At 37.2% G+C, this 13,701-nt stretch overlaps 3 protein-coding genes across 3 annotated transcripts; 2 read left to right on the top strand and 1 right to left on the bottom strand.

The window, feature by feature from the left end:
- Nucleotides 1-15: 15 nt before the first annotated feature.
- Nucleotides 16-4,981, top strand: LOC129366491 (complexin-4-like). Its single transcript, XM_055040388.1, is given in 5 exon segments — nt 16-196; nt 199-328; nt 1,561-1,648; nt 4,374-4,534; nt 4,536-4,981. Coding segments are annotated over 5 exon segments (474 nt in total). The 5' UTR covers nt 16-165; the 3' UTR covers nt 4,600-4,981.
- A 3,293-nt stretch (nt 4,982-8,274) lies between these two features.
- Nucleotides 8,275-10,640, top strand: LOC129366514 (retinal homeobox protein Rx3-like). The gene is given in 4 exon segments (XM_055040421.1): nt 8,275-8,380; nt 8,383-8,548; nt 8,892-9,115; nt 9,958-10,640. Coding segments are annotated over 4 exon segments (924 nt in total). The 5' UTR covers nt 8,275-8,296; the 3' UTR covers nt 10,408-10,640.
- Nucleotides 10,641-12,212: 1,572 nt separating this feature from the next.
- On the bottom strand, nt 12,213-13,453 carry LOC129366574 (gastrin-releasing peptide-like). Its single transcript, XM_055040522.1, has 3 exons — nt 13,103-13,453; nt 12,498-12,706; nt 12,213-12,413 (listed from the first exon to the last, which is right to left on the bottom strand). The coding sequence occupies exons 1-3, from the start codon at nt 13,257-13,259 to the stop codon at nt 12,360-12,362; spliced, it is 420 nt and encodes a 139-aa protein (XP_054896497.1). The 5' UTR covers nt 13,260-13,453; the 3' UTR covers nt 12,213-12,359.
- Nucleotides 13,454-13,701: the final 248 nt, after the last annotated feature.

The raw sequence follows: 13,701 nt of genomic DNA, 5'->3' as shown, positions 1-13,701 counted from the left end.
TCAGTGTGTCCTTGACTCTGTAGGCAAGCAGGAGGTTAGCCAGGGAGCTACCACTGGATTGGAAAGCTACAGGAAGCGAAAGCGAAGCACCAGGAGAACCGTTCACTTTTTCAGTCCACGAAAACATCCCCCTCCTTGGAGAGTAAACACTCGGAAGAACTCGTGATGGCTTTTTTGATCAAGAGCATGATTGGGAACCCCTGTCAGGAATAGGTCTTGGTGGTGGAGGCGACAAAGAGGAGGAGGCCACTCCGTCAGATCCTGCAAAAGCAGCTGGGATGACGCGCGAGGAGTATGAAGAGTACCAAAAACAGTTGGTAGAGGAGAAGTAAGTATGGAGCAAGCTACACTTTGAGCAGTTGCCACTGGCCTGTGGAGAACAAAATGGCTGCAGAGAATAAAATCTGACCTTGACGTATTACCTTCTATATTGTGTTATATTCAGTGTCTATGCCTTTCCCTTACTGTCAAAGTCCACATCTTTTAGTAACACACACACACACAAAAAAAAAAAAAAGCATAATAAAATAGCTTTTATGTTTTTGAACAATTGAAAAGATGAGTTTTTGAAAGAGGCATTTATTTCTGAAGGTCACAAAAGAAACTGACCAATACTTTTTTTTTTATATATATTTTGTTTGTGGGTCTATTGGTTCTTGAAAGATAATATTAAATTCTGGCATTCACACACACACACACGTGCACACCACACACCCACACACACACACGCACACACACACCACACACACACACACACACACACACACACGCACACACACACACACCACACACACACCACCCACACACCACACACACACACACACACACATACACACACAAAAATCATAAACATTTAAAGTAAAATATGAATGAGAACTATCTTTTAAAACAGTCAGAGTAAAAATGGTTTTAAATTACATCTGACTTGGAAAGATGAGATGTTTGAAAACCACTCCTGTTTGGATGTTTTGACTAAATTCTAGGTAAGCCTGGATGGGTAATCTCTTTAAATGTCTGAGGCAAAGTGCACTAGGAGCTTTGTTGAATATGCAGGAATATATTCAGGGTTTCAGATACTTGAATCAAACATTTGTTTTACTGAAGGAAATTGAATGATTAAAAAAAATTTAATAAATCTGAATCAAAAATAATCAAAACAAGTCCACAACAGCAAGACAATTATTTACATGTTTGATTTTGTTCTGGAGATGTGCAATTATTTCACTTCACCATAACTAAAATTAAAAAGTTCATAGAAACCCTCCCTATATTTTTTTTTCTTTATAGGAAACCAAGAAATAAGGTGAAGAATATGAAGTATCTAAGCAATGCTGCTGAGATACTTCATATTCTCTCTCTGGCCTTTGAATCTTTAAGGTTTTCATAAATTTCCAGCACTAACATTTCCTCCATATGTTTAACAGGTTAATCACAAACTTTTATGCAAGTCAATGAAAAAAACTTGTCGACGTTCGGGATACATTAACTAATCTGTAACGTGTTTTTGTGACCAAGAGTAAACAGACTGGAGATTGTTTTCTTTTTTCTTTATTTGTTCAGGATGGAAAGGGATGCAGATTTCTTACACAAAAAGGCAGAGCGGGCAACGCTGAGAGTGTGTCTCAGGGACAAATACAGACTGCCAAAGGTAAACACATGTTTTTATCTTTACACGTTGAATAATTTAGTTGTCTTGATGCAGGAAACTTACCATAATTCCATAGTGATTGAATGGTAAATTTTCATGATTTAATTTTGGTATTTTCCCACTTATTTAAAGGAAGGCGTTGGTATTCATTGGGAATAGCATCATTAATTGAAGGACTCTGTTTGATCCATTTTAATTTAGAAGTCATGTTTTTTTTTTTTTTTTTTTAATTTCTTGTTTGAAATATTCACAGGATGGTAAAAATATTCAAAATTTCAAATGTGAAACAAGTCCAAAAACCCAAATGGCTTTCATACATTTACAGTCATAATTGCATCAACACAGTGTTTGGTGTTTTTATGACTTTCGGCGAAAATAATATCTCACACTTGCAACTTCATTTCATGAACATGTTGCTAAAATGTTGTAAATTGCAAATACAAAGGAATACATCATTACTGTACTGCTAACAGACACAAACCTGGTCACTGATCATTACAAATGGGGACTCCAATAATTTTAAAAACTGACAACTAAAACTAGGTAAGCTCGGTTTCATGTCGCTCCCAGATCCAAGTCAAACTTTGGAGATAAGCAGAACAAACCACGCATTGTCACTACACTTTTTTTATCAGACGTTTTCAGTACCGATTTTTCATTTGGAAAATAATGCTGCTGGTGAAAAATGTATCCTGAGTATTTTAGTTAGCCCAAGTACCCTCATGAGTGGTTTCAGAACTACGGTGTACATTTTCACACCCTTATCAAACCTAAAGAGAATATTTATATCCTTTAAGATGCAATTTAACCACATGGCCAACAAGACAAAACATCAGGTGTAATACTAACCTTGAAAAAATACCTTACGCACTATCAGTCATTATTATTCAAATGGAAGAAACAGCAGGTTAGTATAAAAGTGAAAAGCAAAGAAGTCACAGCAGGAAAAATCAATCAGCAATATTATAAAAACTACAAACAGCTTCTAATTACTGTGAACATTGCAATTTCACAACAAAACAGGAGGAGGCTGCATCTGCCTTTTTAAACAAAATGCAAAAAAAAAAAGAAAGAAAGAACAATATCGACTAATTCAGCTTTCTTTGGTCGAGTTTTAGCTGAGGTCATCTCTGTGTGACAGCCGCACTTGGCTGCTGCAGTCTGTTCAGGAGGATTACTAAGAAAGGCTTGTTGCACCTTTAGTCTCAGAAAGCCAAAAGCCACAGAGCAGGTGTTCCAAGCCTATTAGGGCGAACCCCGGCACAGGGATCTGGCTCCAGCAAACTGCAACATTACTTTAGTGGATCTAAACTGGGCAATTGGTGGATTTCAGAGGAGCCTTGACAGACAAGACAAACTGTGATGGAGGGAGCCAAAAAGGTATGTAGACGTCATTGAAACTGTTCATTCCAGAAGTTTTTCTCAGTAAATGACTGAGAAGTTGCTTCAGAACCAGTGTTGTGATGACAGTGAATCTGCAAGTGACTTCAGCTGCTCTAACAGCCTTCAGCTAATGGCACATCAATGTCTGGTTTCCTTTTTCAGCCACTTGGTGAATTTTATTTAATTGCTTCATTTTTAAAGACATTAGCTAAACATCAATGACTTGAAAGCAAACAAATAATAACATTTGAACAATAGCATGCTTTTGTTCTCATTACATTTTGTTTATATCACATGGAAGGCCAGAAAAGTATTAAGTGAACATTAGCTGTTTTCTTGTTGTTTCTTATTTGTTCTTTTTTTTTCAAAAAAAAACTTGAGTTTGCTGTTTGAGTTAATAAGATTTGTGTAAATATTCATAAAATATGTTCAAACTTAAGTGTAGTTTCTAAAGAGAAACAGGAAGTTGGAAGCAGACAGTCACACATTACAGAGATTATCTTTAGACTGTACCTGGGAAGAAGGCTAAATCAGGTCTGAGATAATCCCACAGATTGAACTTTAAAGTAATCACAGGGCAGAGCCTATTCACATTGCCTATGAGGCTTATGATTTAATAATAAGGATGAGAAAACTTAAAAGTCAGAAACCCGAGGAAAACACAAAATATCCTCAGATATTCACATTAGGTTGTTTTTATTATTGCTTGCTTCCAAATTATCCATTCAATGTACAATATTTGATTTTACCGTACAACAGTTTTTAAATTCTTTAGTTTTTACCTAAAAAGCCAAACACAAATGTTTATTTTTCCAATAAGTTCATAATTATGCAGCAATTTGTAAATGTAACCCAAGTTGTTTACAGGACAAAGACAAAATTCTGCTAAAATCAGTCAAATATCAAACGAATCAAACAATATACCAATCATTATTAGATTGAATCCTGAATCATTATTCATCAGTCCTGATGTTGTTAGGACTGATGAAAATACAATTGTATTTCCTTATTACAGATACAGTTGTATTTGCAATAAGGAAATGCAATGGACAGTACAGAAAAATATAAAAATATAAATTATGTTTACTCATACACACATGTATAAAACAAAACCTAAAACTTAACACTTTTGATTGAAAAAAATCTGAATAATTGTAATGATACTAACAAACATGCAATGAGTCAAACAAAAGAATGGATAAGTAAGGAGAAAGTGCCAAGTGAAGTTCAACCAATGTCAAGCTAGAAAGAAAAAAAAAATGAATTTCTCTGTATCTCGACGTCTGAATCTCAGCTCATTGGTCCCTGACCACATTCTCCTACCTAACGTTGACATCTGCAGAGCGAGCAGGACGAGAACATGATAGAGATGGCCGGGGACGATGTGGACGTGCCCGAGGAGCTGCTCAAGATGGTGGACGAGGACGCCACGGAGGAGGAGGGCAAGGACTCCCTGATGGGCCAGTTTCAAAACCTGCAGAACATGGACATGGACCAGCTGAAGGAAGGCCTCGGCCACGGTGACCGAGCTGAAGAGCAAAGCAGAGGAGAAGTGCTCTGTCATGTGAACAACCCAGGGTGGCAAAAGCAAATGGTGGAAAGGCAGGGATTGTCAAGATAAAAATTTAACATATTGCTTGGAATAAACCAAGTTGTGAGTCTGAGGATCTATACATTTGTTGAGAATAAGCCCTCTCTCATGTAATGTCACATTATTTGATTCAAATTATAACAAGAAATTATATTAAAACCATCAGAAAATCTGCTATAAAGTTTTCCTTTCAGAGTTTTTTTCTTCTTTTTTTTTTTTTGCACAAAAATTTGCAGTTCATTATAATGTATCAATGGTGCCCAATCCTTCCACTCTTACTGTTCAGTGTCGTCATGAAATGAGACAGGTTAGTCTCTATGAATGCGTGCGTGTGCATGTGTGTGTGTGTGAGTGTGTGTTTTTTTATTAAAAGAAGTCCAGGTAATCCAAGATGTGCTGGTAGAAACCAATCCTTCCTGAGTTATGCAACTTTCCTCTAAGTTTCATTCTTTTTTTTTTTCTTTTATTTTTGTTTCTGCTGTATAAATGTTTGCTCTATTTAGTCACCACCTTTGGTGTTGCACGAAAACATGTGATTTTCAGCCGCTGCAATAATTTCAGCTGGATTAAGTCTTTGCAGAAACATTTGCAAATTTGCACAAACTTATTGTATAAATACATAAATCATAAAGGTGGCAGATGTTTGTTTTTGAAACGCTTGAATGTACGTGATTGTGAGAGACCAATTTGTTGTTCAAATAAAATGCATATTAAACACAAGCAATGAGTCAGTAGTGGACTTAATAATAGTAATAATAATTGTATTTTCCTTTCACTTTTAATTATTAGCCCAGTTTGAATATGGGATTGTAACAGAAAACCAAATGCACTAGAGAGGAGTTAGCATCTTGCATGCCTGGGAAAACAGTGTTAACTACTTAATTTATTTAATTGTTCTTGCCATTAAAACCCAATAAGTCCAATTAATTATGGGAAAAGTGTGGACACTTACATTCACTGATGAGGTATATTTTCCATTCTTTGAATTTAAATCCTTAACAGTTTTTCATGACGATTACCCGCCAACTTCAGTCACACAGCCAGAAAACATGTAACCTTGGGCAGCTGCAATTAATCTCATTTACACAAATCGGGATAACAGAGTGAAAAATAAATAGGTATTAATTTAATTGGGCATTATCTAAACAGTTAGGAAAGATTAGGCTGAGGAGGATCCGGGCGAGGCTCAGGGGGGCTGGTTAATGGGAAACTGCGTCGTTCCGAGTTTTACAAGAAGCCAAGTTTTAACGGCTGTGGATTTGTAAAGACTTGAGATTACATCTAATAGGATCAGCGCTCCCAAGGTTGTTGGCCTGATCCATCTTTCCCTCACTGAGTCCATCTTTTTCCCAGTGATGTTTTTTTTTCTTTCTTTCTTTCTTTCTTTGTTTCTGCACAATGTAGCGATGCGATGTTGAAAGCAATTTAAGGACACCGTAAAAATTATAATGGACAAAATGTTGCAGACTGCGAGGCAGTCGAATGATTTACATCATTCTTGAATTACTGATGTGTCTTCATTGACTATCAGAGTCAGAAAAGTTCAAGTCTAAAATAATTATTTAAAGATTTTTCCAAATGTTGTAAACAATCAGATAAAATGGCAAGACGAGACCAAAACTCTTCACAACAAAAAATCATCATCAACATACTGATGTTGATGACAGTAATTATCAAAATGCTAATAAAGCTTGAAAAAAAATCCTCATAAAACTTATTATCAAAAAATGGGTCCTCATTTTGGACAACAGACTTTTGAAGAAGTTTGCAAAGCAGCTGGCTGGCATCCGGTCTTTTATCTTCACAAAGTCTCTCATACTTCCCTGAGTGCCCAGGTTCTGGAAAGATCCAGTGATTGCACCTGTGATCCAAAGATAATAAATGCTTTTCATCCTACATCTCATTCTGAAGTTTTTGAGAACATTGCAAAACCGGAGATCTTTAGAGCAACTCAGAGCAGCCCAGACCCTTTACAGTTCATTTATAAAGCAAGTTGGGGCTGTGTAAACTCGTTACTTCATCTAGTTTTATATCACTTCATTTTCCTGTTTTCATTGACTTTCACTCAATTTTTACCTGAGTTCCCCCCATATTCTAGCTGCTAATCTTGTGAACAGGCGCCACGTCAACCAGGATTCAGTTTGCGGCTAGTTGAGTTTTTATCAAACAAATCTTAGAGCGTTAATGATGGGTCTCTCAAGCCTGTATTCTTTCATCAACTTTATCTATGTAATAATCTAAGGAGTCTCCATGAGAGTATTATCTCTCATACTTGCAGACATGCGTTAATAAAGCAAAATCCAAACTTAAAATTGTTCATTTGTCCACGTTATTGTCAGACTCATCAATAATTTGACTTTGTAAGCCCAACAAAAACTCTTTGTCCTGATTGAATCATGAATTGTTTATTTTATTTCAGTCCATTTTATTATTTATTTTTTAGTTTTTGCATTGATTTCTCCAGACTGGAAATAAATAATTTCACACAGTTTATTATTTTCAGCTTTGTGGTTTTTGAAGCCTCTTTTTGAAATTAGCAGCAGCCCAGCTTTGCTTTTCAGTTTAAATTCTCCAATAAGATGGTAAACGTGTTTTGAAATGGATTTACTATTGTGCTGTATGCGAGTCACTAGGCAGACATTAATAAAATAAGAGCTTTTTCTTTTTTTTTTTTTTTTTTGCTTCATGAACTGACTTAGTTATAGACCTACTACCTTACGCTCTGTGGTCTAAGTTAAGACATTATTTAGTATCCTGCTATTCTTCATGGACCCCCTCTCTGTTGGGCCAACACAGGTCAACGTCTTTAATTAGGAACAACAAAATAGTTTCAGGGGTTTTAACTCTTTTGAGTAAAATAACTAATCCCCTTAAGAAGGATTACCACATTGCTGTCAATGTTTGTTTGTTAAGTGGCTATAAGCTCAAATTGTTGTTTGCACATTAGTCACACTATTGAAAATTAGTCAATTTTTTTTCAATCTTTTGTTAGATAAACTGTTAATTATTTTATTTCATTATTTATTTATTTATTTATTTATTTATTTTTATTTATTATTATTTATTTATTTATTTATTTTTTCAATTAGCTTACGACAGTTTGAGATCCGAATGTGAGAAAACTAGTTATTTCTCTGATCAGCAAACCAATTCATTGGACAAACTCATTTTTTTGGTGACAATATCTTGAAGATGTGATTAAATATTAAGCTGTCATCTTGCAATCCGTGATCTCACCAGAGATCTTATCGTAATTATGATTTTGTTGTACCTTAATCTGTGGGCTTAATCTTTCCCTCCACGTGCTGACATGAACATGACATCTGGAGAAGAGGAAAGATGGTTTTAAGATTTATGTAAGTAGGTTTAGAGGCATGCTGATGCTCTTGGGATGTGATGGGGACGGGGTGGAGTTCTGCTGGGTGAAGGCTGGTGGCTGCATGTTACCCCTAAAATCCAGCAGGACGTCCCCTCTGTGACGTGACGTGGGAGGGGATGTCCCGCACAAGCACCACTTTAAAAACCATCAGCAAAGATGCTCCAGAACAACAGAGAGAACTATTTTTCCAAAATAAGACTTGAGAAGAGGGAAAAGTTTTGGTAGAAACAACAAACAAAAAAAAAAAAGTAGGAATCTGTGAATCCTGACATTTCTTACGGCCTTGAAGCGACCAATGTGGCTGCTCGGATCTACATCCCAAATGATGACGATGGTGGACGAGCGCGTCTCTCCCTCCGCACGTTCCATGCAGAGCCCGGAACCAACCCGTCCACCGTCCACAGCATCGAGGCCATCCTGGGCTTCAAGGACGACACCATCTTCCACCAGCCAGCCTCTTACACCGGGACACAGAGAGACCCGGAGCGCGGCGGGAACGTTCCTGTGACCCAGAGGAAGAAAAGTCATTACACTGACAGTTGTGACAGTGAGTAGATTTAATTTTTGTGTCTTTTTGCTTCATTTCTGACAATAATATTTGAAGGATATATTGGATTATTACTTTCTTTAAGTAATACTTTTTTAAAAAAAAAACTTAAAAAACACCACTTTTGTTTCCTCGGTAAAGTCACAAGCGGGGTCAAATAATGTAGAGGTGTTGCTTCATAAAAAGCTAAAGAAAGTTTTAGCAAACAAACAAAACAAAAAAAGCAATAACTCAAAAAGGAAAAAAAAAGTATTGGTTTGTCCTTAAAACTTTTCAAAGGAAAACAGTAATTTCGCTTTTTTTTCCTTTGAGTCACTGAACGCCTCCTTCCCCTCCGGAGCAGGTGTGTGCACCGCGGAAGCTTCCGCAGGTCCCGACTCGCCGGACAGAGACGGGAAGCTGTCCGACGACGAGAACCAGAAAAAGAAGCACCGCCGGAACCGAACCACCTTCACCACCTTCCAGCTCCACGAACTGGAGCGGGCCTTCGAGAAGTCCCATTACCCGGACGTGTACAGCAGAGAGGAGCTGGCCCTAAAGGTCAACCTGCCGGAGGTCCGCGTGCAGGTGCGACACGGCCTCCAAAATAATATCACGAGCTTTTTTCCTGTCATAGACAAGTCGCTTCATTAATAATAATAATAATAATAATAATAATAATAATAATAATAATAATAATAATAATAATAATAATTTACCTATGAATATTTTTCTGATGTTAAATACACGAACATAGAAAAAGTCACATCAAAAGCTGCAGGCTGCTTAAAGTTTATTTTTCCACCTTAAACCAGTCTTGCACAAATATTTTCTTTATAAGACACATTTTAAAATCTATTTAAAAATCCAAAAGCAGGGAGATACAATTTTTGCAAGGGAGTAAAAGTAAAATATATCTCATTAATAGAATAAATACCCCCAATAAAAGTCTCCCTGCCCCAAGTATTATGTGCCTAATGGGGTTTAAGCTGAGATTAAAAATGATGGATGTTCTGAACTCATTCTAGTTTTGAGTCTGTAAAGTCCAGAGCTTCCCTTCATATATAAAACACGAAAATGATTCGCCTGAAGTGGCATGTTGCCCCGATTTTGTGTGTTGTAAATTCTAAAACTAGAGAAATAAATACAAGTAAATATGCAAAGAAATAACTTTCTAACTGTTCACAATGGACTGTGCAAAGTTTCTTTTAGGAACTTCTATTGTAGGACGACAGAAGTATTGCTTCTAATAATAATAATAAAGCAATACAATTAGAGTTTTTAAATCTGTTAACTAAGCAATTATAATATGTCTGTATATTTTATTTTCTGACATACAAGGGCTGTGAAATAAATGTTAAAGATACATTTTACTTTGTTGTTACAAAGTTGTTTTTGTTGTTTTTTTTACCATCCTCACCTCTTTCTAGGTGTGGTTTCAAAACCGACGAGCCAAGTGGCGTCGTCAGGAGAAGCTGGAGGTGAGCGCCATCAAGCTGCAGGACACCCCTTCACCGTCTCTTCTGTCTTTTGGTCGACCCACCACCGGCTCCCTGGGCTCCGGGCTGCCGCTGGAGCCCTGGCTCTCCACCCCTATCACATCTTCGGCCCCTCTGCAGTCGCTGCCGGGCTTCATCAGCGGCTCACAGACCCTGCCAGGGGCCTACGCTCCCTCTCCTCCCCCATCCATGCCTCCTTCCTTGCCAGCATCTATATTCAGCTCCCCAGGCCTGGGACACGGTCCTCACCTTTCCCACATCAGTTCTATGTGCTCCCTGCCACCCACATACCAGTGCTCAGCCAACCCAAGGAACTCCAGTATAGCCTCACTGAGGATGAAAGCCAAGGAGCACATTCAGTCTATTGGGAAGACGTGGTGATGCCAAACGAAGGTTAAGATGGACATGCACATCCAGAAGACAGTGATTTGAAAAGATTTTATCTTTCTGCAGATCGGATTGTAAGATTCTGGACGTCCCAATCCCAAGAAAAAAAACAAAACAAAAAAAAAACTGTCAAATCCTGACAGGCAGGACATCAGTTCCTCAGTTCCTGAAACATTGTAAAGAAAAAATTTAAAAGTTCAGTAACTTTAAACTATAAATACAGTTATTTGGACGTACGCTCTATATAATTTTTTTATGTTGGAAAATTGATTCATTGTGATTTTCTGTTTTATTTTAATCTTTTCTCATTATGGCAAAGAGTTTTGTTATCAGTAAAACAAACTTGTAATGGAAACCCATTTGTATCCTTTCATTATTTTGATGGCAACACAACCACACTTTATGTTGCTGATCATTCACAGTCTTTTTGATTGTTTGAACAAATGGAATTTATTTTTTTTGTCCAACTCAATAATTAAATTATAATAATAAAAAAAACAGTTTCCAAATGCAAGAATTATTTACCAATTTTAGAGCTTTTAGAGAATTAATTCTTATGTGATTCCTAAAAATAATAATAAAAAAAGTTTTATATTAGGACCTTCTCAAGAGAAAAGCGCAAAAAGAAGAAAATAGATAATGACTAAGTTATGGAAAGGGGACAGTTACAAAGAATGACAAACAGCACCGATCAGAAAATTGGACATGTTAATTCTAGTGCCCTCTAGCGGTGGATATATTTTCTTGTTATTTGATTTTTTAAGAAAAAGACAGTTATTGAAGGGAGTGAGTTTAAGTTCCCCAGTGTTTATGTTTATAATTTTATTATTAAATTACCTACTAATTTAATATATGGAAATCTATACAATCTATTTTAATTATACATTTTAAATACACGCTGGTGTCTGAATCAAAGTGGCTTAAACCTCTGAACTTCCCCCGTATGACTCAGAAAATCAGTCCGCAGGTCATCTTCTTTCCTCCCCATTAACTCCAACAAACTGTATCCGTCTCTCTCCTGGGATTAGACTCCTAATAGGGGTGAAAGTGGCTCACTCCTCAGTTGTTCACCAATCATCCGTGACAAATGACTAAAGAGAAGGAGGAAGAGGAAAAAAACGTGTTTGTGGCTCTAAGAGGACAATTTGTTTTGTCAAACTGTCGCAATTAGCGCTTCCTGTTGTCTGCTTGCATCCCCTGCGAGCGAAAAATAATACTGATGGACATCTATTCATCTCCTCCGAGAGAAAAACAATTGGTGTTTATTTATTTGTTTGTTTGTTGATTTTTGTGCCCCCCCACCCCTCTAATTTGAAGACTCGTCACCCAACAACACAACCATCTTATTGCTTCTTTACACTTTTAATTAGTGATATTGGCGTTTTGTGCAACTGGAAAGTTACTGAAACACGAGATGTTCATAAAATGAACTTGCGCACCACCTAGTGGTAAAAATGGGTTACTGCGCAAGTGGTGGGACCATGGTGTGCAGGTTTCACAGACTTATGAATATTGAAGATTTTCTTTGTTCATCTATCGTTTATAGTTGAAATACGATGGAATAGTGTGATGCTGAAATAAATTCTTCCCAACAGACATTTTGGATGTAATAAATCTTCTGTGGGAAAAGCAGAGCAAATCAAAACAAACAAAAGACTAAAGTTAATTCTTCCCCCCGAAGTATGCATTTCTTAAATTCTTTTGAGTAAAAGTTATTGTCATCGTAGCATGTAACTCAGTTCAGATTCCTGGTTTCTATAACACAACCTTGTCAGTCAGTCAGCAGTTGAAACCTTTTATTTTGTGCAAGTAAAAATGCTAATTCACCAAAAACACCATCGTTTTTGTGTGCCTACAGCACAGAGCTTATACATTGTAAATATGTGATTACAGAGCAGGTTGAGTAGACCTCAGCAGCTGGGTTTGCCACTGGGCTTGTCTTGCCTTCAGGAGGATTCGCTGTCTCGCTGCTTCAAAGTCAGAATCAGGAGGTCTAACACCTACAAAACAATAATTAAGCAAGAAACGCATAAGCATATTGAAGGTCAGAGATTGCAAGCGTTGTTTGACCTCTACAAGCTGACCTCTCGGAGATGCTTTCCTCTGTTGTCTTCTCTCCTGTTGCTGTGGAGCAGCTTCCGCAGCACTGTTTGCTCTTGGCTCTCTGCTGACATTTCCTTCACAGTTTGGTCCTGATCAAAGATCTCGTCCGACTGCGAAAGCGTGAGGTAGTCGAGATGTTCCTGCTGCCGTGCAGGCAGACTGGTAATGCTCTTCTTTCCCATTAAATGACCTGTTGAAAATCACCATTATTATTATTATTATTATTATTATTATTATTATTATTATTATTATTATTATTATTATTATTATTATTTGAATTTAGTTACTCTTCATCCAATTGCAATGACTTGAAAATTGCAAAAGATAATTTGAAGCAACATCAGCTTTTTAATTTCCCATAACACCGACAGACACAACATGTGTTTTTCTTCATGCGAGCGTTTCACTTTAATGTAGAAGTTCAATGACAGAAAAAACAAAGCATTTTGAAAGTTTTAGTAAATTAAATATGATCAAAGATGAAACTTTTTATTATTATTATTATTATTATTATTATTATTATTATTATTATTATTATTATTATTATTAAATAAATATTTCTGATTAAAAACGAAGGTTTTCTTACCTACAGCCCAGTGATTGCCCCTTGGATACATTTTCCCAACAACTGACGCAGCAGGTCTCTCAGCGCAGCGCAGCAGACAAGGCGCTGCCGCCAGGATGATGAAAACCGGCCAGAGCGCTCTGCAGGACCACGAGTAACAAAGGCGCCCCGCACACATGATAGGAGGAAAGGGTCAGCTCTACGCGATGTATACTAATCCTTACGTTGCATTGACTTAACTCGGTCTAACTTTAAACGATCGACACCATAATCGCTTTTCTCTTTTATTATTATTATTTTTTTGTTCTATTTTTTCTGCTAGTTGCACCGGTGAACAAAAAAGCAAGACGTCCCGCTGCACCGACTTGCAGAAGTTCCTCTTTCGGTGCCTTTGATCGGAATAAGCGCTGACGAAAGAAAGTTAAATGCCCCTCCTGAAACAGCTGTGCGTCAGCGGGTGGTTAGCAGAAGTGGTGCAGTTGGGGGATAATTTATAGTTGCCAATTACAGATCGCAGATGTTTATCTGCACCTTTTTAATTCATGTATCAGGTGTGAACGTCATCGGAACACGAGGACCGAACCTCTGGATTCTGGTGCCTATTAATAGTCTATAATGCG

This window comes from Poeciliopsis prolifica, unplaced genomic scaffold (genome assembly GCF_027474105.1).
Source record: "Poeciliopsis prolifica strain line A6 unplaced genomic scaffold, Auburn_PproV2 SCAFFOLD015, whole genome shotgun sequence".
Taxonomy (NCBI): domain Eukaryota; kingdom Metazoa; phylum Chordata; class Actinopteri; order Cyprinodontiformes; family Poeciliidae; genus Poeciliopsis; species Poeciliopsis prolifica.
The sequence above is the reverse complement of the archived record's forward strand: the minus strand, read 5'-3'. Positions and strand labels throughout refer to the sequence as shown.